This window comes from Hyaena hyaena, unplaced genomic scaffold (assembly GCF_003009895.1).
Source record: "Hyaena hyaena isolate Hyena2069 unplaced genomic scaffold, ASM300989v1 scaffold_714, whole genome shotgun sequence".
In the NCBI taxonomy this organism is placed as follows: Eukaryota; Metazoa; Chordata; class Mammalia; order Carnivora; family Hyaenidae; genus Hyaena; species Hyaena hyaena.
This window is the reverse complement of record NW_024081350.1, coordinates 965637-991642: the sequence shown is the minus strand read 5'-3', so window position 1 is coordinate 991642 and position 26006 is coordinate 965637. Positions and strand designations below refer to the sequence as shown.

Here is a 26006-nt window from a genome sequence, read left to right as displayed (position 1 = left end):
GGTTACCTTGTTTCTATAGATAAACTCTTGGCCCTTCCATACTTAAACCTTTCCCAGAGTCTTAATGATGAGGGCAGAGTTTGATCTAGAAGGAATCTTTAGATTTCATCTGATTTTCTGTTTCCCAGCTGTGGGATGCCATGATTTCTATGTGCTGCCCCTTCGTATTAGGCTTAATTGTATCACATAGTAGCGAGGCTCTCCCATTTCACTGATCTCTCCAATTTCCTGGGTACATGAAGTAGAAGGCTCAGTTGGGTGCTCCGCTGTCTTGAAAATTTCAAATGGTTGTTGGTTTTCCCATTTATTTATTTTTTATATATATTTTTTTTAAGAAAAGGGAGGCCTTTGGTTCATGGTCTATGATAGGCAATAGTATAGGCTCATTCAATAGCGTTTAAAAAATCCCATTTGGGGCACCTGGATGGCTCATTCGATTAAGTGTGAGAATCTTGGTTTCAGTTCAGGTCATGATCTCACCGGCTGGTAGGTGTGCAGAGCCTCTGCCCCTCCCCCCAAATAAATAAATAAACATTTTAAATAAATACATAAATAATCACATTTATTTTTACACTTACTTGCAGCTCCTCACTGAAAATCACGTTCAATTTTTAATTTACAGGATTAACAACAGCTTTCTTTTTCAACTCACATTTAAAAAGGAGAAGTAAAATAAGCAAGTCACTTTAGAGAAATTGTAAGAACTTAGAGAAGACTTTCAGGTAGGGGGTCGTGGGGATGATAATGCCAGGGCGCCCACGGTTGTGAAGTCAACACAGGAAGTGCTCACCTTTGGGGAAATTCAGACTTAGGAACTTGGGCCCGATTCCTTAAAGGCAATGGGCAATCGGGCTCGCAGACTCCTGCCCTCCAGTTTTCCTAACGGGACCTCAACTTGGCAGGCAAAGGACAGACGCTGCCAAGAAATGAGACAGGCCACTAGATGGTCCGGAGAGCCTTAAACCCGGGTTTTGGGGCCCGCTGTGAGCCCCAGGTCACAGCCTTCTCCTCGCGCTTCCGCCGCTACCTCACTGGGATCTTGGACGGTTCTTTACTTCCTGTGAATCTCAGTTGTCTCATCCGTGAGATGGGACAGTAAGAAACGGTGCACAACTCCTACCTCTCTGTTAGTCTCTATCACAATAGGTGTATCACGTCCCTGGCGCAGCGTCAGGAAATGTAGCCTCTTCAGTGGTGGTCCTAATTCTTTCGTGGGGACAGGGACAGGGCATGCGCAGGGGCCTGGAATGGTGACGGGGGGGGGGCATTTTTCTCCCATCCCTCCTCCTTGGAAACCCAACGGGCCGCAGTGCACCCGGCCCACACCTTGCCCCTTGTGAGGTCACCCCGACTGAGGACGCGAGGGGACCCCGTCTCTGTCCAGCCCAGACACCGAGGCAGACTCTGGGGGCGCGAGCGAGGCTGCGATCGCGCCCTGGAGCCCCCGTCCGCCCCCGGGAGCGCGCAGGCAGGGGCAGGGCGCGCTCCCCGGCGGCGCCTCGCGGGGCCGCGGACCCGGGGCCGCGCAGGGCCGCCCGCTCCGCAGCCCGCAGGGCCCCAGCCCGCGCGCCTGGCTCCTAGCGCTGGGAGCCCGCGCATGCGCGCAGCCGCCCCGCCGCTGTTTGGCCGTTTCCATGGCTACGAGAGCGTTGACCTGGGGTCTGCACAGGAGAAAATGAAACTCAAGAGCCTCCTGCTCCGCTATTACCCGCCAGGTAGCGGCCGGGCCCCTTCTTTCCCCGCGTGGGGTCCCCGGCTCTGGCCCTGGGAGGGTCTGGGGCGGAGGAGACTGCGGGGACCCGAGGGGCCGGCGGGGTCCCCTAGCGGGTGATCCACGTGGCGGGGGGGGGGAGTGGGGGGGTTCGGGAGGTGGACAAGAAACAGGGCACTTCTCGACTTACCCCACCCCTCCTTTGGTTGCTGGACTCTGTTCCTCGAAACTTTCAAAATAATTCTTTTAGGAAGTCTCTAAACGTTGAAGTTATAATGCTTTTCTGGTTAGTTAGGAATGTGGCAGATGGGGAGGGAGAAGTCCCAAGATCCTGGTTTCCAGAAGGGAAGACACCGACAAGGACCTCATTTTTTTTTTTTTTAAACGTGCCAGAATGATCACGTCAAGGTATGCTGAGTATGAAAAGAATGCATATTCAATAGAGCGTATAACGTGAGTGACCGCATTCCAATCCACACGTGTCAGGTGATCCATGCGTTTATGGAGAGGGACCTGGCAACACGCGCTCTGTGCCTTGGGGCTTTAAGGTCACAATCCCGGATGCCAATGAGCTAAGGAATTTGGAAATAAGTCCACAGAACCCTACGGTTTTAGAATGGGATAAACTTGGGGCGCCTGGGGGGCTCAGTCGGTTGAGCGTCCAACTTCGGCTCAGGTCATGATCTCACGGTTCGTGTGTTCGAGCCCCGCGTCGGGCTCTGTGCTGAAGGCTCAGAGCCTGGAGCCTGTTTCGGATTCTGTGTCTCCCTCTCTCTCTGACCCTCCCCTGTTCATGCTCTCTCTCTCTCTCTGTCTCTCTCTCTCTGTCTCTCTCTCTCTGTCTCTCTATCTCTCTCAGAAATAAATAAAACATACAAGAAATTTAGAATGGGATAAACTTGCCTTGGTCTCTTGTTTCATAAGTGAGGACATGGTCACTTTCGAAGAATTAAGTGAAGCCCCCTGGTCACCCAGCTCCTTAGGTACAGACACAGGGGAAGGGCTCTTCGTTCCAATTCAGAACTCACTTAGAAAATAAGAAGAATATAAAATAAAAAGTCTACAACACTTGCTACAAAGCATTAGGTGGCCAAATATTCCTGCCGGATGAGAAGATTGGACATCCCTGCAGGATTAGGTGGGACCGGCAGCAATTTTCTCCAATGTGACGTTAACACCTTTAGTAAAGGCACTCCTTTCCTCCTGCTTAAGAGTTTCAGTTAAAATAATGTGAAAAGGCTCTAGATGTGAGGGGTGGCACAGAAGAAATTGTAAATAGCTCGTTCTCTGTAAGTGCTCACAACTTGGGCTGTGCTGGATGTGGACTAGTCCTGGTATAAATAGATTGATTTGTGAATGACTGACTTTCATCCCTTTGCTGTGGAGTGTAGGTTAACATGATGAGCTCTGGAGTCATTACAACTGGCTCTCACTGGATACAAATTTTGTAACTTGGGCAATTTGTTTCAAGCCATCAAGGCGTTTTGATCATCAGGTCACATGGTGATAATAACACTCATCTCACCGGTCTCCCGACCCTTTGCAGGTACTCTTTCATTTATCTCTTTCCCTTCCCTTCTCTTTTCCTCATTTCTCTTCTGCCCTCTGGTACTGACTCCTATGGTGTTTTCACCCTCACCATTCCATCGAAACTGTGCTCTTCAAGATCCTCCCTGCCTCCAACCTCACTAACCACACTGGCCACCTCTTCGTCCCAGAGAGCAACATTTGATGAATTTGGCTACTCTGTCCTTTGGCTTCTAAACCCACTTTCCCCGCCTTCTGCTTCATTGTCATTTCTTCTTTGTCCATCATGGTGGCTTCTCTTCCTTCTGATCTTGATGTTGAAATCCCCCAGAGCTCTGTCCTTGGACTTTTCTATCTATGCTAAGTGATCTCATCCATTATCAAGGTTTAAAAGCCTGAGGAGTCTTGAGTAATTCACAGCCTGCCTGATTATTCACAGGGATATGCTATGTGCATGTCCTTACCAGGCATCCTCTGGTCTCTATCCTATCAGTCAATGGCAGTTCCCTTCCTGCACTTGCTCATACCAAAAGCTTGGGCTCATTCTTTTCTCCCATCTTGCACTCCCCACATTTGGCCCAGTAATAAATCCTGCCGGCTCACCTTTATTTTCATTTATTAAATTTTTTTTAACATTTATTCATTTTTTGAGAGAGACAGACAGAATGTGAGCAGGGGAGGGGCAGAAAGAGAGAGAGAGCGGGAGACACAGAATCGGAAGCAGGCTCCAGTCTCTGAGCTGTCAGCACAGAGCCTCACGAAGGGTTCAGACTCATGAGCCATGAGATCCTGACCTAAGCCGTAGTCAGATGCTTAACCGACTGGGCCACCCAGGAGCCCTTTACCAGTTCACCTTTAAAATATATAAAGCATTCTTGGTAGCAATGCCCACCATGTTCTTTTTCTATTGTTAGAGTGTCCACCCTTGCCCCACTTCTGTTTATTTTCAACCCGGCAGCAGAATGACTGTTAGAACTTAAATCTGATCACGTCACTCTTAGGCTCGAGTCCTCTCATGGCTTTTCATTTCACTCAAAGTAAAAGGGCCATGGTCTCCAAGGTCATCATCTCCAAGGGCCTACAGGACCTTCCCTACCTTCGCCTTTGACTCCATCCCGCTTCCCCTTTAGCAAAGCTGCTCTTCCCGGTGTTCCTGGGCTGAGCTGGGCATGCCACTCAGGGGCCCTCCACTTCCTCCTCTCTTCGCCTGGAATAATCTTCCCTGGACATCTACATAGCCAGCACTCTCATGCTTTTCTTTTTTCTTTCTTTCTTTTTTTTAGCTGTGTCCTTAAAAGTAAGTAAAGAGAGAAAAGAGAAGCCCTCCTCATCTAGAATTTCTAGAATTGCCAGCTTCTCAAGATATTTCATAGCTTCCTCCCCTGCTTTTTTTTTTTCTTTAAGCATGCTCTCAGCTCAGTATACCATGATTTTAATTTACTTATTTCCCTCAGTCACCCCCACTAGGATGAAAGCTTCATGAGGCATGGGACTCTTATTTTGTTTACAACCGTATCCCTAGCACCTGGAGAAGATAGAGACTGGCGAACGAATAGGCATTCACATAGTTGTTGAATAAGTGAGTTCGAGGAGAGGATGGGTGTTGAGTAGAAAACCTGGAGCTCCTCCCGAAATGTGAGGAAGTCAGACAGAGGCTCTGTAAGGTTCGCTGTGGCTCTGAAAGTCCAGGCTTCCAACAGCAATCTCCCATTCCAGTACGGCTCTGTCCTCACACTTGAAACCATTGCCTTAATGATGATCTTTCAATGAAGTCATATCACTTAGCAGGTTAGACACTTAATTTCTGAATTCCAGTCTTTGGTGAGCCATACATCATATGCAAGTTTCCAAGGTACTTCTGAATAGCAGGTGGGTGTTGGAATAACATTATCAAGTAGGAAAAGAAATCACTCGCCGCTGAATCATTCCCATGTTACCTTCGTCCCTTCTGCAGTTTTGTTTCATCTCTTAATCCCCTGATTTCAGTCCTTCTACTTTCTTTGAGCAACATATAGGTCAGGAGCGTTCCGTTGTTGGCATCCATGGAATGATCTGTCTCCCTCCTAAAGGTCCATGTAAGACAGCTAATCAAACACGGGCATTCTCTTTTTATCGTATTCATTAATCATAAGCTCTTCTTTGTGAAGAGTGGGTGTTGCATACGTGCTTTTCAACTGCCTCAGGCATGCTGCGTTTGCCTTTTACTTCTTGTGTGTAGGCCTCTAGTGTTTGGGGCCAGGAGAAGGAACTAAATAAATGTTAATTAAACTAGTTAAGGGGCTCCTGGGTGGCTCAGTCGGTTAAGCGTCCAACTTCGCCTCAGGTCATGAGCTCCCCGGTTTGTCGGTTCGAGCCTTGCGTCGGGCTCTGTGCTGACAGCTCAGAGCCTGGAGCCTGCTTTGGATTCTGGGTCTCCCTCTCTCTCTCTGTCCCTCCACTGCTTGCCCTCTGTCTCTCAAAAATAAACAAAAAATGTTAAAAAAAAAAAAAGCCTAGTTAATATTCTGGGCACTTGAAACATCTCTGTTGGTTGAATGTGATCCAAGTAAGGAACACTCATATCTTTTAAAGCTTAGCCTATGAGAACATTGCAGAATTTGGGGAATAGGAGCTTCTTAAGTGTTTTGGGAATCATACCTATTACACAAAAATGCACAACCAGAGGAAGATCAAGAAGATGAAGACACTGTGGGGAACAGTCACATGTATTCCTGGAGCGTCTTTGTCTGTGTCCTGCTTGTACTCTTCACTGCGTGCCACCCAGCCTCTGGCTCACGCGGGAGTTCCGTGGCCACAGCAGCGTTGCACATTTGACCTTGATGTTTTGTCTCAATGAGATAGTCCAATGCACAGGTTTCACATTTTGCGCTTTGTTTTCTAGGTCCACTTGTATAGTAACCAACGAATATTTAGTAGTCAACTTAAAGACTTAACATTGTTTTTTTTATTTTATAAGAAACAAGATAGTTTGTGAATAAAGAACACAGAATTTTGTGAATTTGCCCCAGTTTTCTTAGTGCATTTCTTTAGGATATAGATTATGCTATGTGGGCTGTTAAGTGCTAATTCTTTTTTTTTTTTAATGTTTATTTATTTTTGAGAGAGAGAGAGAGAGCCCCTCCTCTCCCCAAGTGCACATGAGCAAGGGTGGGGCAGAGAGAGAGAGGGAGACAAAAAATCCCAAGCAGGTTCTGCACTGTTAGTGCAGAGCCTGATGTGTGTGTTAGTGCAGAGCCTGATGTGGGGCTCGAACTCACGAACCTGTGATCATGACCTGAGCTGAAGGCAGACACTTAATGAGCTGAGCCACCCAGGCTCCCCATCAAGTGCTAATTCTTTCAACATTTCTCTGAGTTAAAGATTAGGATTATATTATTTACTCATTGTTTACATCATTTATTTATTCAACTATTTATTGAAAACTTACTTTCCCCAAGAATAAATAGTACATATTGCATAATCTTATATATATAATGCAAAGTACTTAAAACTACATAACAGGAAAAAAAACAGTCCTTATTGATAGTGATGCCTTAAATTGATAGAAATTCTGTATGTTTTATAGTTCTGTATCTTACTTGAGTTTCCAAATAACCTTGATCTTTAGGACCTGATAGTCTATGTGCTCCTATGCCTCAGCATTTCTGTATCCCTTGGGTAAATTCCTAGCAGTGCTATTGCTGGGTCATAGGGGAGTTCTATTGTTAGTTTCCTGAGGAACCTCCACACTGTTTTCCAGAGGGGCTGTACCAGTTTACATTCCCACCAACAGTGTAGGAGGGTGCCCGTTTCTCCACATCCTCGCCAGCATCTAGAGTTCTCTGATTGGCTCATTTTAGCCACACTGACTGGCGTGAGGTGGTATCTCAGTGTGGTTTTGATTTGTATTTCCCTGAATACTAGATGGCAATGAGAAACAATGAAATCTGGCCATGTGTAGCAACATGGATGGACCTTGAGGGTGTTATGCTGAGCGAAATAAGTCAGGCAGAGAAGGACAAATATCATATGTTTGCACGTATAGGAGGATTAGGAGGAACTTGACGGAGGAACAAGGGGGAGAAGAAGGGCGGAAATGGTGGGGGAAAGGGAGAGAGGCAAACCATGAGAGACTCTTGAATGCTGACAAAAACTGAGGACTGAGGGGGGGGGGGGGGGGGGAGGGGCATGGAGGAGGACACTTGTGGGGATGAGCACTGGGTGTTATGTAGAAACTAATTTGACAATAAACTATTTGTAAAAAAAAAAAAAAAAAAAAAGGACCTGATAGTCTATTAATGTCAATCTCTATCATTTTTCTTTCTTTTACTCCATGTTCTAATTTTTCTCCTACTTTTTTTTCTTTTCTTTTCCTCCGACTTTATTTCCTATTATATAAGTAGTACTTACTTTTAACAAAAGTCTGAAAAATACATAAAAGGATAGCTGAGATCATGCTCAACCCACCGAAGGTGTGCTGACTCCTGGAAAGAAGACCCTGATTTGTCTACCAACCGGAAGGGAGAACACCCCTGCCTCAACCTTGCTAATATTTAGTATTATCAGTCTTTGCAGTATTGCTAATCTGATGAGTAAAAATTGTATGTGTTATTGTATTTTGTATTTCTTATTAATGGAGCTGGGAACATTTTAATTTGGTCTGTTTATTGATCATTGTCTTTTTCTGTTTGCAAATTGACCATTCATGCCTTTTAGCCATTTTTTAAAAGTTATTTTTAGGCTTCTTTATATTAAGTTCTTCAAACATTGTACTTAGAGTTGCAATTTTTTTGCTGGTTATCATTTGTCTTTAATTTTGTGGTATCTTCTCCCTTGAGAGGCTTCAAATTTACTTCAGACAAATGCATCAGTTTTTCTTTTTTAGGCATTGTGTTTCACATCATGCTTAGAAAGCCAATTATGCACACTAAGATGTAAATATGTTCTATTAGTTTGATTGTTTTATAGTTAGTTTTTAATATTAAAATTTCTAATCAGCCTAGAATGTATTTTTGTATATTGTAGAAATCCAGTTTTACCAATTTTCCAAAATCCAACTGATTATTACATCACTATTTATTGAAAAATTTATTCTTTCCCCATTAATTTAAAATATTACCTTCACTTCATTTTAAAATTCCCATATATAGATGATTCTATTATATTGATCTAATTTTGTGTCAGAACCATACTTTACTGTTTTATAGTTTGTTATAATATGTGGTAAGTTTTCAAATTCCAAAAAATAAAATCATTATAATTTCTTTAATTCAGAGATTAGCTTGACATTTTGTAATATTGCATCTTCTCATCTAGAAATCTGTCTCTCCACTTTATCGCAATTTTTTTAATGTTCAATAGCACAAAAAAGTTATAACAGTCCAGCCAGGACTTGTACATTTGTTTTTAATTTTATATTTAGATGTTCAATACAGTTATACATTTTCTCTTTCCTTTTCTTGAATCTTCCTTTGTCAACGTATCTAATTCTTACCTACTTCCAATCTTAGCTTTGTGTATTCTATTTTTCTAAGCTCTCTTAAATCTTTCTAGAACATATGGTTTACAAATAGGAGTTTAGAAAGATTTTAACAGTGTTATAACATCCATATTTTGTTGAAAATGTTAATGTGGAACATGAAGGCTGTTTTTACTCTAAGGAAGTAACAGTATTTATGGTGGTTGGCTTTCCACTGAATCCTTTCTTTTATTTCTTTGTAAATTTGCTTCTTAGACTAGAGTCTGGCTTCAAGTCTTTGATATGAAAGAATCACTTCTTGGGGAAAAGGAACAAAATAAAACTGTACCCCCAAACCAGCCTTTTAGGTACAGCTGTTTGTCTGCTGGGTCCTGGTGTTTGGGGTAGTTTGTTGTTTGGTTATTAAAAGCATTTGGAATGATTTTTCTGTTCTAAAAGGTTACACTTCCTTACAAATGGCCGCTTGGGTTTCCCTACTTAGGTTGTGGCAAATCCGTGAACCCCACTGTGTTCAGATGAATTCCTCCTGACACTGTAGCTGTGCGGTTCGGTGAGGGGTGATGTCTGACACTGAGAAACAGGCTCTCTAGGAGAAACAGGATTGAAGGGAAAAGTCCTCAACTTGTTTGAGGTGCAGGCGAGATATCAACGTGCCTGGAGCTCAAAGGAGGTCTAGGCGGGAGACTTATTTTTGGCATTGATGGCAGTTAAAACCATGAGTATGGGTGAATTTATACGAAGAAAAAAAAATGTAGTGAAAAGAATTCCTAGACCGGAATCTTAAATCAGTAGTTGAAGGTCAGGCAGAAGAGAAGGAATCAATAAAGGAGAATGGAAAATAACAAAGTGGAGAAAAAGATGGAGGGATTTCATAAAAGCCTATTGAGGATAGTATTTGGAGGAAGGACTTGGTCATGGTGTCAGTTATTGCTGAAAGTCCATGTGTCATAAAGACAGGGACTGGTAATTGCATTAAGCAATCTGAGGACACTCATCCAGTCATCTGTCCATTAGTTCATGTATTCAGCAAGCACTGCTTGGAGAGTTCCTGTGTAACACATTTCACAGTAGATGCTAGGGATGAAGAGAAGGCAGACCAGGAGCCTATGGTCTGGTGAGTCAGAAGTTGCTAGCACAGAAAATAGATTGTAAAGACGAAGTGGGGCAGGCACCATTGAGGGAGAAATGGAAACCAGAGATGGGAAGTAACGTAAATCTCTTTGGCAGTGTTGTCTGTATTTGAAGCTGGTCAAATCCGGCACTTACTGTGTGGAAACCATCCTGACTCATTCCGAGGAGGGTCTTCCTGGGAGTATGAAGAAGCAAATGGGTTTCTTCTCAAAGATGTCACAATATCACTGGGGAGAGAAGGCATAGATGCAGGCATAGCTGACTATGTCAGATAGGCTGCAAGGCAGAATTTGAGGAATCGTTAGGTAATAAACACTATTTGATGAGTTTCTACGTACCAGGAGCTTTATATATGGATTTTTAAAATTTCAACCAGCAAACTGAAGGTATTATCTACAGATAAGAAAAGTGGGATATAAAAGGATTACTAGTATCATGAAGTAAGTAAGGAATTGAGCTGGAACTCAAACCTGGGTCTTTTTGATGCCAAGCACATGCCTTTTCAACTTTGCCACACTCCATTTCAATGGTGTAGTGCTTTGGAAAGCGAATACAATGTTTTGGCAGAATTCCCTATTTTCTCTTGATCTGAAATTCTGCTGGAATCATATCTTTTATATCAATTATGTCTGATAGCAAGGATTCTCAAATTGTAGTGGATCCCTGATGTCTCTTGCACCCCTTCAGTGGGGCCTCAAGGTCAAGTCTCTTTACATAGTAACAGTAAGATATCATCTGCTTTTGACATTTGCGCTACTCATACAAAAGGGAAGGGAGGTGAAACTGCTAGAAACTTACTACAAATCAGGCAGGGGCCACAAACTCCTCAAAGTGGTCATTGTATTTCTCCCTAACACAAACTTGCAAAAGGAAGAACCCCCCTCAGTTTCACTGAGGAATGTCTTCGATAAAACGGTAAAACTCACTAATATAATGAGACACTGATATAGGAGTGCTTGTATTCTGGGTGATGAAATAGAAAGTACTCATCAAACACTTCTGCACAGTGATGGTCCGTATTGTTTTTGAGGAAAACACTGTGCAGTCCTTTGAGCTGAGAGATGAACTAGCCATTTTCTTCACGGAACACCGTTTTTACTCGAAGGACTGAGAAGCAAACGTGGCTTTCAGACCTGGACATTTGGAAGACATTTTGTTTGAAAAGGAGTAAAGTGAGCCTGAAACTTTCAAACAAGACTGTCAACATCTCTTGCCAGTGATATAATTTGAGCTTTCAAGCAGAAATCAGAATTTCAGAACACTTGTACCTACCTCCATGAGCTGGGTAGCTTACCAGCACTGAAAGAGTTTTCTGATAATAGATATTGGTAGTGATATTAACACATGTGATTTTTGAGGGGATATTGTATAATTATATACATCAACATTTAGAAGATGTTCATAACTCAGAAAACTAAAATTTTTCAGATGTCTGGTACGTGATGTATAAACCATACATAAATAATATATCCTATGAAAGTGCGAGATAAACCAATGGATTTAATGTAATGTACCAAGAGTTAATTTATGTGGTTTCAGGTTCTGTATTGCAAGTACTTTTTATGAATTAACAGTTGTTAAGTTTTCATGTAGTATTAAAGAAGATTATCCATAATTACCTGAAAATGCAATTAAAATATTTTTCCATTTTCCAACTACATATCTGGGTATGATGGGATTTTTTTTTTTATACTTTGTCTGAAATACCACATAGCAACAACTTGAATGCAGAAGCAGAGATGAGACTCCAGCCATGTTTAATTAAGCCAAACATTAAAGAGATTTGCAAAAGTGTAAAGCAGGGCTACTCTTCTTAGTTATTTCTATAAAATGTATTATTTACCTTAACATGCTATCACTTTTTTATTGTTATCTTAAAACAATTTAATACACAATTTAAATTTTTCTCAATTTTAATATGGAAAATATTACAGAAACTACAGCCCTTTGGCCTCCTCAATAATTTGAAGAATGTAAAGTGGTCCTGAGGCCAAAACTTTTGAGATCCTCTAGCCTACATTTATAGAGGTAGTACAAGAAAGTGGTTAAAAGATTCTGTTCAGGTTTTTGTTTTTTTTTTTTTTTACCACTACCCCCGCCCCCGCAGTAACTTATCTCTCTGCTGTTCAAACGGACTATAGTCTATTGATCTGTCTTCAAGTTCACTGATTCTATCCTTTGTCCTCTCCACGCTCCTATTGAGCCTATTCAACAAGCTCTTCATTTTGTACATTGGATTTTCCAGTTATATATAATTTCCATTTAGTGTGTTTTTAAAACTTCTATTTTTCTGAGATTTTTTAAAAATGTCTTTCATTTGTTTCAAGTGAATTCGTAAATGGTTGCTAAAGCATTTTTGACATCTCCTTTAAAATCCTTGTCAGATCATTCCCAGCTCTGATTCACCTCCATATTTGTGTTCGTTGATTATCTTTCTGTGGTTCTTGGTGCAATAGGTGTTTTTTAAACTGTATCCTGGGTATTGGGAGTTGTCGATTGTCTTTTCCTGTTTATTGTAAGCTGGACCTTTAGGTTCTTATGTTCGCAGACCTTTGATCCTAGCTGAATCTACTTTGGCAGACCGTCACTGTGTTCAGATTCAGTGTAGGAGTTCTGGTCAACTTTGTGGGCTTTACTTCCAACAGCAGCTTAGTTTTTCCAACCCTTGCGATGCTATTGTGGTCTATTTTGTTTTTCTGGTGCTGCTAAGGCCCTGCTCAGGTCCAGCTGGTGCTACCTGCAGGTGGAAGGTACTTCCCAGTATGCCTGGGCTCACTGAGTGACCTTCTGGAGGTGGGAAATAGGACTCCACCTGGGTACACCACCGGTTGAAATGCAGGCAGACGCTTCCTTGGGTGCCTGGTTGTGGAGTGGGTTCTGGGTTCTGGGATACCCCCGGACATCGTTGCTGCCCCTTTTGCAGGTGGATGAGACCGCCCACCAATGGCTTGGTTGTGGAGTGGGGTCTGACAGATCCGGGAGAACTTCTCTGCCTCTGCTTTAGACAGATTAGATGGCCCCTTGGGGCCCAGCTCAGAAGCGGATGTCCAGGACGCCTGCAGTTTTGCTGATGATCATATCAGACCGCTGCCGGGGCCCAGCTCTGAAGGAGACCTGGAGCAGCCCAGGGCTTCCACCGAGGGAATCAGACTGCCTACAGGGCCCAGCTGTGGAGCAGGGTTTAGGGCTCCCATTAGCTTTTTTTTTTTGTTTGACTTCCCTTTTCCTGGTCCTTTGGCCACAGAGCAACCTTTGCTGTGGCTCGGATTTTGTTGGCTGTGCTTTTTTGGTGGTTCTGGGCTACAAGTCACTCTGGTCTCCAGTTTAGGGGTATGTGGGAGGTGAAAAGAAAACCCAGGGAACTCATCATGCGGTTCTTCCTCTAGCAGGTCTACCTTCTACCCAGCTTTTGATTATTCTAGCGTTGTCTGTTGAATTTCAAAGGTACGTAGCTGTATTTAAAGGAAGGACTTGGGAAAAGTGAGTTCACACAATTTCGTTTTAGAACCAGACGTCACTGCATTATGTTTTATGCCAAGAAATTTTCATTTTTTTAATGTTTATTTTTGAGAGAGAGAGAGACAGAGTGTGAGCAGGGGAGGGACAGAGAGAGAGGGAGACAGAATCTAAAACAGGCTCCAGGCTCCGCACTGTCAGCACAGAGCCCAATGCGGGGCTCGAACTCACAAACCGTGAGACCAAGGCCTGAGCCAAAATCAAGAAGTCAGACACTAAACCGACTGAGCCACCTAGGCACCCCAGATGCCAAGAAATTTTAAAAACTAAAAAAAATAGAGATGAAAAAAATAGTTACGGCAAAGTAGACTAACTTTTGACATCGGTTTGTCATCCTCAGTGTTTTATGCCATGTTTGTTTATTTTTGCAGGAATTATGTTGGAATATGAGACGAGTGGAGAGCTGAAGACCAAATGCATAGATTTGCTCAACCTCAGTCCCAGGTAAACCAGCTACGTGTTGCAGCCAGATCTGTTATTGGCTAACGCTGACCCAGGGCGATGTGTGGAAGCGCCGCATGAACTCACCATACAGTGCTCAAAAAACGTTCTGCGGTGTATTATTTCTTGCTTGCTTCAGTGAGACCTGCTGGGGTGCCTGGCTGGGTGAGGATGAAATGGGAAAGGATCATCAGTCTGTCTTTTTTTCTTCCTCAATAGACCTGCTGTTGTTTTTAATCTTTTAGTTGAGAGCAGTTTTAGAAAGTTGTGAAGACAGGAGCTCCCATGGCCCATCCCCCATCCTCATTCTTAACTTTGTAGATCAGTGTGCTATGTTGGTCAGAATTAATGAACCTGAATTATCAGAATAATTGATAGATTATTACTAACTAAAGACCATATCTACACAATTTTCCTTGTGGTTTGTTAGTTTTTTGTTTTGCTTTGTTTTCTTTTGTTTTTGTTTGTTTGTTTTGGGTTTTTTGCTTAATTAGCTTTTTCTCTTCCAAGACAACATTACATTTCGTTGTCAAGTCTCCTCAGGCTTCTTGCAGTGGTGACAGTCTCTCAGACTTCCCTTCCTTTTGATGACCGTTTAACATTTTTGAGGAATGGCGGTGATTAGAATTTTAAGAATAGTACTGAGCCTGTTATTTGCTGATAGACAAGAATCTCACAGGCCTGACTGTATTCTGCTCTCCTCATTAGTTGTCATGGGGCAGAGTTAGGAGGACCCCATCTTTGTCTCTGAAGCTTGTTCTGCACCCAGAGGAAATCCTCTTGAGAGAGCATATTGCCCAGAATTCATTTGCATTAGGAAATCCTATGCAAAACTAAAAACAAAACAAAACAAAAAATCCTATGCAAAACTCCACTTCATGAGACAGAATCAGATCAGTGGTTATCCCGCGGGAGCCCATGTTCAGATAAGGTAAAGATATTTTTATTTTTTTAATGTTTTATTTATTTCTGAGAGAAAGAAAGAGATAGCATGAGCAGGGAAGGGTCAAAGAGAGAGGGAGACACAGAATCTGAAACAGGCTCTAGGTTCTGAGCTGGCTGTCAGCACAGAGCCCAACGTGGGGCTCGAATCCACTAACCTTGAGATCATGACCTGAGCCTAAGTCGGATACTTAACCGACAGAGCCACCCAGGTGCCCCTCCCCCACTCTCAAAATGAATAAAGTAAACATTTTTTAAAAATGTAGATCCTTAGGATGCTATAGTCGCCCTATGTAGTAAATAAATGTCTCAAAGTAAAAGAGAGAAAGGATGGATCTTATTCCTAGTTCTGCACAAGAACCTGAACGAATTCTGCATATAAAACATTTGCATGACATGGGACATATTCGAGTTACTGCACTGGAAAAGAGCAATTAGAATACCACAGGGTTGGGATGTACAGATTAAATACCTGGTTAATTTAGACCTTGTTGGGAAATCTGTTTCGATTTATGACATTTGTTGGAAACCTTTCCAAGAGGCATTATGATCTTTAATTCTTACAAAAGTGTAACTCCTTTGAAACAGACTGGAAATTTATCAAAGTCATCACTGTAAATGGTCTGATTCATTTCTGTTCCAAATATTCACTCCTATTCTAGTAGACTGTATTTCTTGAGAGCTGAGACTGTACCTTTTACACTCCCAGGGCCTAATCTTAGTAGGGACTCAGTAAATGTAGGTGGGATGAATAGTCTTCTAGCTCAGTGCCTTACACAAGACTGGGGCTCAGGAGATGTTTATTTATGAAGAGGAAGGGCATGCTTATCAGAGTTTGCATTTCTGGGCAGCAGATGCTGAGACAGAGGTAGGTGGGTGACATGTTATTGGGAAGTGACGTCTGTGACAGATGGGATGAAACGGGGTTCAGTGCGAGGAGCCACCAACCACGATGATGCAGAGGTAATAACCTTTTCTGCCAAGCCCACGAGGGACTCCAGAGTAAAGCTCACTGGTGAGAGTCCCTTGAGAGGTGGAAATGGCCAGGCTCCTGCACCACCCACCTGCTCAGCCCTGGGCTCAGGATCACTCGGGCTCTGATGCTGAGGCGGATCCTGAAGGGGCTGCTGCTGGAGACTGTCAGCTACCTAAACACCTGCCCCCCAGGGGGGCCCCTGAGTCCTTTCTTGAAGGGAGGGGATGGGGCAGTGCATCTTTGACACACGTATGTGACATGTTTTGCAGAATGACCCTATTTTGGATGCTTTGTGGTTTATAGATGTTATTCTTTGTCTTGAACAATTATTATTCTGGACTGGCAAAGTTTATCAGAATCACTATAGGTTATTTGAATACTGAGGGAAACCTTGAATCTATATATTTCTGAGCAGTTCTTTTTTAAGAGAATGATGTTATAGCCCATAAGAATTATTAATGATAATCATCATCATTCTTTGAGTGTTCAGTTTAGGTACTTTCTCTTTCCCTAAAAAAATATTTAAGACTCAACCTTTCCAAATCTCAGTTTCTTTATCACCAAAGTAATTACGATAAAAGCATTATATTAGAGATTGTTACAAGATTGAACAAGAGAACATATGTAAGGCACAAAGTATAGTTGTACTGGGAACATTCTCTTAATGTTCATTAAAGAGACAAAGGAAACAGGAAATAAGTAAAGAGAAAGAGCTCAAGTTCAGAACAAGCATGTGCTTGGCCTTAGGTAAGCAAATCAATATCCTTGCTCCCTTTCCACAGGAGAAGTCATGATTAATGAAGAATCATTCTGAAGAACCCCAAGTCACTTTCATGCAGACTTGATTTCTTTATTGATCTGTATTTCCCACCCCTCCCTCCCCTGAAATCTCTTAGTAAAGCTGATGGCGTCTTTACATTTTATAAATGTGCTTCATAAATGCAGTGTAATTCTTCACGCGTTGCATGTGTGTGCACATTTCGATGTAGAAAATAGTAACTTCTGTGTGTGTGAATTTCAGTAGTGACGTCAATGCCTTAGTAGAAGAGATACAGAAAGCAGAGCCTCTAATCACAGCTTCCCGATCGGACCAAGTAAAGCTTTTACTACAGAGATTACAAGAGAAGCTCAGACAGCACAGCAACCACAAATTCTACCTTTTTAAGGTAATGCATATTTTAAAAATACCAAATAGAAGAACTTCAAAGAATTAATTGATATCCTATCAATCTGAGATAACATACAGATTATACTTTCCTCTTTCCCTCGGCGCCTCATATATACTTGCTAAGACTAAATCTCAACAAATATGTGTTTACGGAATGAATGAAATTCAAACACTTATTTCTCGAGAAGTTAAATAAAGATTTGTAGTAAGTTTAGCTATTCTTTAGTGTTCAGTTTAAAGAGTGACCATTAAGGCAATTTCAAGTTATTGAATAATTGAAGCTTTTTTCACTTGGAGTAATAGTAAGAGGTTGTGTGTCATGCAATATCAATATTTACTATTTTCTGCTTCCATGTGAACTAAACTATATTTCAGTAAATTATTTATTGAGATGGCTTATATAATAATCTTAATGCAATGTAAATATGCCTATTTTTCTCTGTAGTTTTTGATGATTAAATTAAAAGTATAACAAATGTAGTCAATCATTCAGAAGTAGCTTTTAGCTTTTCTTAATTATTGAACAATATTTAATAGTTTAATCTAATGTTGCTTCAAATTACACTGGTTTTCTTTTTATGATTTAAATGAATTCACAAGAAATGTTATTATGATCAGGGCTCCTGGGTGGATCAGTCGGTGGAGCATGCGACTTTGGCTCAGGTCATGACCTTACGGTTCATGAGTTCAAGCCCTGCATCGGACTGTCTGCTCTCAGCTTGGAGCTTGGAGCCTGCTTCGGATTCTATGTGTCCTCCTCTCTTTGCCCTTCCCCAGCTCATGCTCTGTCTCTCTGTCTCTCTCTCTCTCAAAAGTAAATAAACATTAAAAAATTAAAAAAGAAATGTCATTACTATCTGTATATTCGGCGTATTCTGTCTCATACAAAATATTCCATCTTTTGTAGTTATTCCTTCCATGTATTATTGAAAGAGGAGGAAATTATTCTTGTAATATTTCTTTTGCCAGCAGGTGGCACTATTTAACTCCAAATATCAGCTCTGTAACCAGCATGACCTTGTAATTTATCTTCCAATGGGAACATTTTTGATAGCAAAAACAGAAACTATTGATAATTATGCCCCCGCAGTAGATGTAACTGGGACTGTCCCAGCCTAGCCAATCACTGCATCTACAAACAGACTGTACAATTAATGTGTGTTCATTTGATAAACATTGAGCTATCTGCTCTGGGCTTGACAATGTAGGAATTGAAAGATTAATGAAATGAGAGCCACCCTGACTCTTAGAGGAGCTTCAGGATTCCAGAAGTAATAATGAATTGTAACATCTGCATTCGAAACATATTTAGTGTATTTTCTGTATATGCTATGCATGCATATGGACAAAACCATGTGCAGTATTTAAAAGATAATATTATAAATTAGTGCTATTTGGTATCTTATTTAATAGCAGTAATTTATCTTAATAAACATTTCATGGAAAACTTAGACTCAATATTGTTTTTGTAATTGTGTTAACTACCAAATGTACTCTCCCTCTTAATGGTAGATGATACAAAGTATTTTTTTCTCATCTGTTCAGAGAGCAAATATTGTCCACTTATTATGTATACTTAAGACAAACTTGAATATCTTCTTTGGTTTGAAGTTAAAATTAACGATTTAAACTTCTTTTTTATGAGTTTAAAACAAATGGTGTTTTCTTTCATTGAAGGTTCTCAGAGCACATATACTGCCACTGACCAATGTTGCGCTTAATAAATCGGGGTCTTGGTAAGTTGCTCTTATTTATTTATTTAAAACTTAAAATTTTAAATGAAAAACTTATTTATTAATTATTTATTTTCTTGTATCCAAAGTCTAAAGGATGTTTTTATTTATTTTTAACTTTTAGTTTTGAATTTTATCTGAATCCAAGTTAGTTAACATATAGTGTAATAATGATTTTAGGAGTAATATTTAGTGATTTATTACTTACCTATAACACCCAGTGCTCATCCCAACAAGTGTCCTCCTTAATACCCCTCACCCACATAGCCCATCCCCCAACCCAAAACCCCTCCGGCAACCTTCAGTTTCTTGTCTGTATTTCAGTGTCTCTTATGGTTTGCCTCCCTCTCTCTCTGTTTTTATCTTGTTTTCCCTTCCCTTTCCCTATGTTCATCTGTTTTGTTTCTTAAATTCCACATATGAGTGAAATCGTATGATATTTATCTTTCTCTGACTGACTTTTTTCACTTAGCATAATACACTCTAGTTCCATCCATGTTGTTGCAAATGGCAAGATTACATTCTTTTTATTTAATCTTTGAATAATATTCCAGTGTGTGTGTGTGTGTGTGTGTGTGTGTGTGTGTGTGTGTATACCACATCTTCTTTATCCATTCATGAGACGATGGACATTTGGGCACTTTCCAGAATTTGGCTATTGTCGATAGCGCTGCTATAAACATTGGGGTGCATGCACCTCTTCGAATCAACATTTTTGTATCCTTTGGATGGATAGCTAAGCAGTGCAATCGCTGGGTCATAGGGTCATTCTATTTCTAATTTTTTTAAATGATTTTTTAATTTATTTCTAGGAGAGAGAGAGAGACAGCGTGAGCAGGGGAGGGTCAGAGAGAGAGGGAGTCACAGACTGAAACAGGCTCCAGGCTCTGAGCTGGCAGTCAGCACAGAGCCCTACGCGGGGCTCGAACCCACGAACCGCAAGATCATGACCTAACCGACTAAGCCACCCAGGCGCCCCTCTAATTTTTTGAAATGAAAAAATATTTAAAAATTTATTAAACTTTATTATTTATGGTGGTTTTAGGTTTACAACAAAATTGAGCAGAAGGTCCAGACATTTGCCATAGATGTCCGGCCCCCACACACCCTCAGCCTCTTTACTGTCATCTTCCCCCAAAGAGTTGTGCATTTCTTACAGTTGATGGACCTCTCAAACTTCATAGCTTATAATAGGGGTGACTCTTGCTTTCTTTCATTCTATGGGTTGACGCATGTATAATGACAGATACCTACCATTAAGTCATCACACAGAACAGTTTCTCTGCCCCGAGTATGAGTATTCTCTGCTTCACCTGTTTATTTCTGTACCTCCCTTCCTCCCTTCCTCCCCCTCCCTTCCTCCCCCTCCCTTCCTCCCTCCCTCCTCCCCCTCCCTTTCTCCCTCCCTTCCTCCCCCTCCCTTCTTCCCTCTCTTCCTCCCTTCCCTTCTTCCTCCCTTCCTCCATCCTTCCCTGTCTTTATTTTAGAGAGAGAGCAAGTGAGCAGGGGAGAGGGGCAGAAAGAAGGTGAGAGAATCCCAAGCAGGCTCCAAACTGCCAGGACAAAGCTGGATGCAGGGCTTGATCCCACGATCCTGGGATCATGACCTGAGCTGAAATCAAGAGGCAGATGCTCAACTGACTGAACAACCCAGGCGCCCTTCTATATTTCCATTTCTATTCTTTATTTCTAATTTTTAACAACCAAGGAATATAATTTTTAAAAATAAAATTATATATATTTAAGGTGTACAACATGATTTTTTTTAAATAAAACATTTTTTAATGTTTTATTTATTTCTGAAAGAGAGAGAGACAGCGTGAGCAGGGGAGGGTTACAGAGAGAGGGAAACACAGAATCTGAAGTAGGGTGCAGGCTTTGAGCTAGCTGTCAGCACAGAGCCCGACGTGGGGCTCGAACCCACAAACCACGAGATCATGACCTGAGCCGAAGTCAAACTCCCAACTGACTGAGCGACCCAGGCGCCCCTAAGGTGTACAGCATGATTTGACATGTTTGTCAAACAACCCTTTTGTTTAGTTGAGTTTCCATGATAGAATTTATTATTTATCTGTTTACTCTTTATCATTACCACTTGACATTCAGACTGGTTTTTTATTTTATTTATTAATTTATTTCTTTATTTAAAATTGTTTTGTTTTAATTTATTCATTTAAATTCAAGTTAGGTAACATACAGTGTAGTATTGGTTTCGGGGGTAGAACTCAGTGATTCATCACTTCTGTATAACACCCAGTGCTCATCACAACAGGTGCTCTCCCTAATGCTCATCACCCATTTAGCCCTTCCTTCACCCACTTCCCTCCATCAACTCTGTTTGTTCTTTGTATTTAAGAGTCTCTTATGGCTTGCCTCACTTAATTTTCCTTCTCTTCCCTTACATTCATCTGTTGTGTTTCTTAAATTCCATGTATGGGTGAAATCATCTATTTGTGTTTCTCTCACTGACTTTTTTTCACTTAGCATAACACATTCTAGGTCCATCCACATTGTTGCAAATGGCAACATTTCATTCTTTTTGATTGTAGATGGGCATTTTAATTTTGTGCACTTTGTGTGTGTATGTTAGGGAAGCATCTTTCCTAATGGAATATTTAAGGAATAACTAAGATAGTATTTTATAACTTTAAAATATGAGAGGTCAAGAGAGCATGGGTGGCTCAGTCAGTTAAATGTGTACAGCTCTTGATTTAGGCTCAGGTCATGATCTCAGGGTAGTGAGACTGAGCCTTTCACTGGGCTCCACACTGAAGATGGAGCCCGCTTCATTTTCTCTCTCTCTCCCTCTGTCCTTCTCTCCCACTTGCATGTGCTCTTTCTCTCTAAAATAAAAAATGCATATGAGAGGCCAATGTACAAGTTATTTTCATAGAAAAATAGTCAAATAAGAAGATTGTTAATTTTCAATAAATATTCATTGACACTTAGTAGTTTGCCAGCCATGTTCCAGGTCGTGGGGATGATGGCAGTGAACCGGATGGGCAGAGGAAAGACTAGCAAAGAGGTGACTGTGGCTGCTCAGGGTGTGCTTTGGGGTCAAGTTGAGGTCCCAGAGGCAGCTAGTGCTACTGGTCTTGTGGGCCATGAGCAGAAGTTTGAATTTTCCTCTAGATTGTTAGGAAGCCATCTGAGGGAAGTTAAAAATAAAAAGCACCAACAACTCCAATTTCAGTGTGGAAAATAGATTTATAAGGAATAAGGATCATGTGCGAGCCAAGATCCATTAGAAGATGGTTTCATTGTTTAGGCAAGAGATGGAGGCAATGGACTCTGGTGAGACGTGGCCATACTGGGGATGTATTTTGAGATTGGGCTAACAGAATTTACTAACAGGTTGTGTGTGGTATGTGAGGGAAATAGAGGAATCAAAGATGGTTCTAAGATTTTATGGGCTGACCAGTGGGAAGAATGATACTGTTTACGGACGTTAGAATTTCAGAAACTGTTACTGATTAATATTATTATTTAATTAATAATTGCTTATAAGAATGATTATTGGCCGGAATGCTCTTAATTTTTTTTAGTGGCTCCTTTTGGTTTAGGGATAAAATTGAAAAGTTTCTAATCAAAGGATGTAGATATTGTTCTCAATTTAATGGTTCTCCATACACAATTTCATTTTGTAAAAAGCAAGATAAATGGGGTTATAATCTTGCAGGTAAGAAATACGATGCTATTATTAACACACTGCTGTTGTCATTTTGTGATCTATTTGTCTTTCCCGTGTTAGCTTTATCACAGGGAGCTATGATCGGACCTGTAAACTCTGGGACACTGCTTCTGGAGAGGAGCTTCACACCCTGGAGGGCCACCGGAATGTGGTTTATGCCATAGCATTCAACAATCCATATGGGTAAGCAGACATTCACTCATTCACTTCGTCCTTATTAAGCCATTAATTCTTTCATTCTTCTCTCCCTTCATTTATTCATCTCTCCCTCTGTTTATTGGGGGATGAAAGGAAAAAGAGAACTAAAACTTGCAAGTGGCCAACGTGTGCTTTGAAAGCTTTTTAAACACCCCGTTCAATGCTTAAAGGAGTCTGGGGATAGGTCTTATTGTTCACACAGAAAGTATATAAAGTTCAAGGATGCCTCTCAGGATCCCATGGTAGTAAAGAGAGGAGCTGGAGTCCCGAATTCAAGCAGGGCTGAGTCCCTTCCCCTGGGGGTTCTCTGACAGCCACTTCCTAGGATGTGTAGAGCGCCAGCTTCTGGAGAACATGACATACCCACAGAACATGGTTTACCTTGTTCGGAAGTTAATTTACAGTCTTAGCAGGAAACGGATGTACATAGTAACATGCTAGATAACAGTACAAAATATAATAGCATTTTAAAGCCAACCTCTAGCTGAGTCAACAGATTGACCAAGGGTTCTATCTAGCTCTCGTCCTGAGTGACATACCACTCGTGCCCATGGCTCCCTGGATGTGTGCAGACGCCGGGCCGCCCGCTGGTGAGCTCAGCTTTTCTTCCCACCGGTTAGGTTCTAAGTGTACCATGAGTTACTTGTGTCTGTCCATAAATCTGCTTATGTTGGTTGGGATTTCAACTTTAATTATGGAATTTAATTTTACATTGCTAAAACTAATGAAATGTGAGTGTGAAAATAAAGCTGTTATTTTTTCGTGAACACATAGGTAAGGTAAATCTTTGAAAAATTGCTAGTCAATGAAGCTGCAGGCGAGGTCAGTGTAAAAACGAGGAAATGCGTTGAAACATTTAGAACAACCTTTGTACGCAGATTGCCCTGCAAGTGCGTTTAAGTTCTCAGATTGGAAGTTGTAGAGGTTGGGTATGATTTCTGTAAGGCAGATGATGAGCTCCAGTTAGCCATAGAAAAGACCTTCGCCTGGCATATTTGAGTAAACATTTTTAATGTGTGTCTTTTTTCATGACTGTTCACTTTGACTTTTTCCATTCGCTAAGCAGTCCCCATAAATCTGGCCCTTTTGCTATAGTATTATGATGACTAGAACAAAACAGTAAATGGTTTAAAAGTTAGAAGAGAAAGGCCAGTGTGATTTCTCCTGGTGAAGGCTTGAGGGTGAGGCTGCAGCAGAAGCATGGGAGGCTGAGGATATAGGAGGGCGGGGACGGCCCCCTGGGGGTGGGCGCCCTGCAGCTGCATGGGTTAGGTGGGACTTTGCCCGGCTCCCCCAGTGCTCCCCGCTCTCGAGTGGCCGTTTCCGGTGAGAATCCGAAGTGGGTGAGGTCAGAGTGTTCTGTGTGGTTTGAACTCTGTTCTGGAGGACTGAATTGTGACGAAGGCTTTGTGTACAAAGGAGAGGGACTCAGTGAAAGTGCTGTTTTGGGAGGGCAGCTCTGGCAGAGAGAAGGGGTCAGAGGGTTTGGGCGGGGATGAAACAGGAAGCAAGGAAATTAGCTAGGAGGCAGATAAAATGATACATTCACGGGGTGACGGAAACAGTGTAGGGTAGTGGCAGGGGAAATAAAGGGAGTTTGTAGAAAAAGCTGAGACACCTAAAGTAGACATTTTATACCATAAATATTAAAACCTTGGTATGTAGGTTGCTAATGTCATTATATCTTTTGAAGATGTAACACAGTTTAAATCCTATCAATTGGGATGGCACAATCAAACCTAACTGGTACATTAAAACGATTAAGTATTCCAGATCCATTATCGAATACATAACTTTGATGTGTGCGTTTTACATTGTAGAGAATGATAGCTTTTATAATACCTTATTGCACCAACCTGTGGGAGAGAATTGATATTATAAGTGATGATGTTTTACCTTGACTATAATTCCTACCTTAATTGCAATGTTATTTAAAGAACTTTCACTAGATTCTGCATGATATAATATCATATCCTATAATATCCTACTTAAAAGACATGGTATTTTTGCATGTCTATCTGAGAACAAAGTTTTGGGGGCTAGAGAGGTGAGCAGCTCTTCATCTTTAGGCCTTTCTGTTGGATTCTAACCAAGACCCCCTGAGGAAACAATTGCTTGTCATAGTCTAATGATTTCTATATGGATTAAAGCAGCATTCCCCCCTGTACTTTGGGGCATTTGGGGTTTCAGCAGAGTGAGTTCAAGATTCAAGATAGCCACCAAAGAATGAAAGGGAGCATGTGTGTGTGATGGGTGGTGGGGAGACGAACTTCAACCAGTTTAGTATTTACATGTTTTATATATTGGGTCAGGAGTAAGCTTTGATTCTATAAAGTAATTTCAAAAAACTATGATATCAGCATTATCTTTTTCAACGTTTATTTTTGAGAGAGAGAGAGAGAGAGAGAGAGAGGAGAGAGAGAGAGAGAGAGAGAGCCTGAGTGGTAGAGGGGCAGAGACGGAGACACAGAGTCTGAAGCAGACTCCAGGCTCTGAGTTGTCTGCACAGAGCCTGATGCAGGGCTTGAACCCACGAACCCGTGAGCCAAAGTTGGACGCCTCACTGGCTGAGCCACCCAGACACCCTTGAAATCAGTATTGTCTTTTATAATGTAGTGGTGTCTGGGTATAGAGAGAAATATGTGATCAACCAGGAATTGAGAGACAATAGCAACTTGAGACAATATGTCTTAGGGGAAGGAGGGATGGAAAATGGAGGGAAGGCGCTGGTAAAAAGCACATAGCGCCCTCTTTGCATCTGAGCAGAAGGTGACCGACACCAGCAGCCGATGAGAAATGCTCAGACCGGATGGGGGTGTTTCTCCAGAGCAGATTGTCCCTGGAGCATGGCGCATGGACAGAAAGGACCTCGCTCCCTTAGAATCAGAGACCACAGAAATACTATGTGGGGGGTCTGAGAGTAAAGGAGAGCGACAGGGCATTAGTGTTAGTTTGGATAAAATATAAATCCTACAGCTGTGCCCAGCACATATATTTGCTTTAAGATACGTATTTTGGGTTTTAAGATGCTTCACACCTTTGAACAATGAGCTTGCACTGTCATTGTTGACCCCATTGGGTGGAACATTTTGATGACTTGCTATAAAAGATAGAGGTCAATGGTAAAGGAGAAGATTTAGTTCCGTGATCAAAGGTTAAACAGGCCAACCTACTCGTATCTGTCGGGTGTCGATAGTCACCCTGCTCTACGGTCTACATGGAAAGCCTCTTGTTTGAAACGGAGTGAGGTCTTAACAGATTTCCTCTGTAACCCTTCTTCCTTGTTCAGAGGTCTTACAGTTGCAATATTAGCAGTATTACTTTCCCAAGGGGACACTAAATTCTCAAAAATGTATCCAGCCATATGGTTAATTGGATTTATAGTTTTTCGTTTTTCTTCGTTTAAATTCAATGTTAGCCTTGTCAGTAGATCTACTAATAGAATTTTCCTGTGTTCTTGCAACTCACACATTTTTCATTTCCATTTGGTAGTAGTTTTCTACACTAAAATTTT

General features: G+C 41.5%; 1 protein-coding gene across 3 annotated transcripts in view; it reads left to right on the top strand.

Annotated features, from left to right (window-relative positions):
- Nucleotides 1-1566: 1566 nt before the first annotated feature.
- Nucleotides 1567-26006, top strand: part of DAW1 (dynein assembly factor with WD repeats 1) — a 43997-nt gene continuing 19557 nt past the window's right edge. The window contains exons 1-5 of one of the 3 annotated variants that reach the window (XR_005525642.1): nt 1567-1715; nt 13715-13787; nt 16724-16868; nt 18548-18606; nt 22355-22477. Coding sequence is in view for 2 of the 3 variants with exons in the window: in XM_039217778.1 (XP_039073709.1) it covers nt 1598-1715; nt 13715-13787; nt 16724-16868; nt 18548-18606; nt 22355-22477 (518 nt within the window). In the remaining variant the exon portion in view is untranslated. The remainder of the gene's footprint in view (nt 1716-13714; nt 13788-16723; nt 16869-18547; nt 18607-22354; nt 22478-26006) is intronic. The other 2 variants (XM_039217778.1, XM_039217777.1) reach the window with 2 other exon arrangements.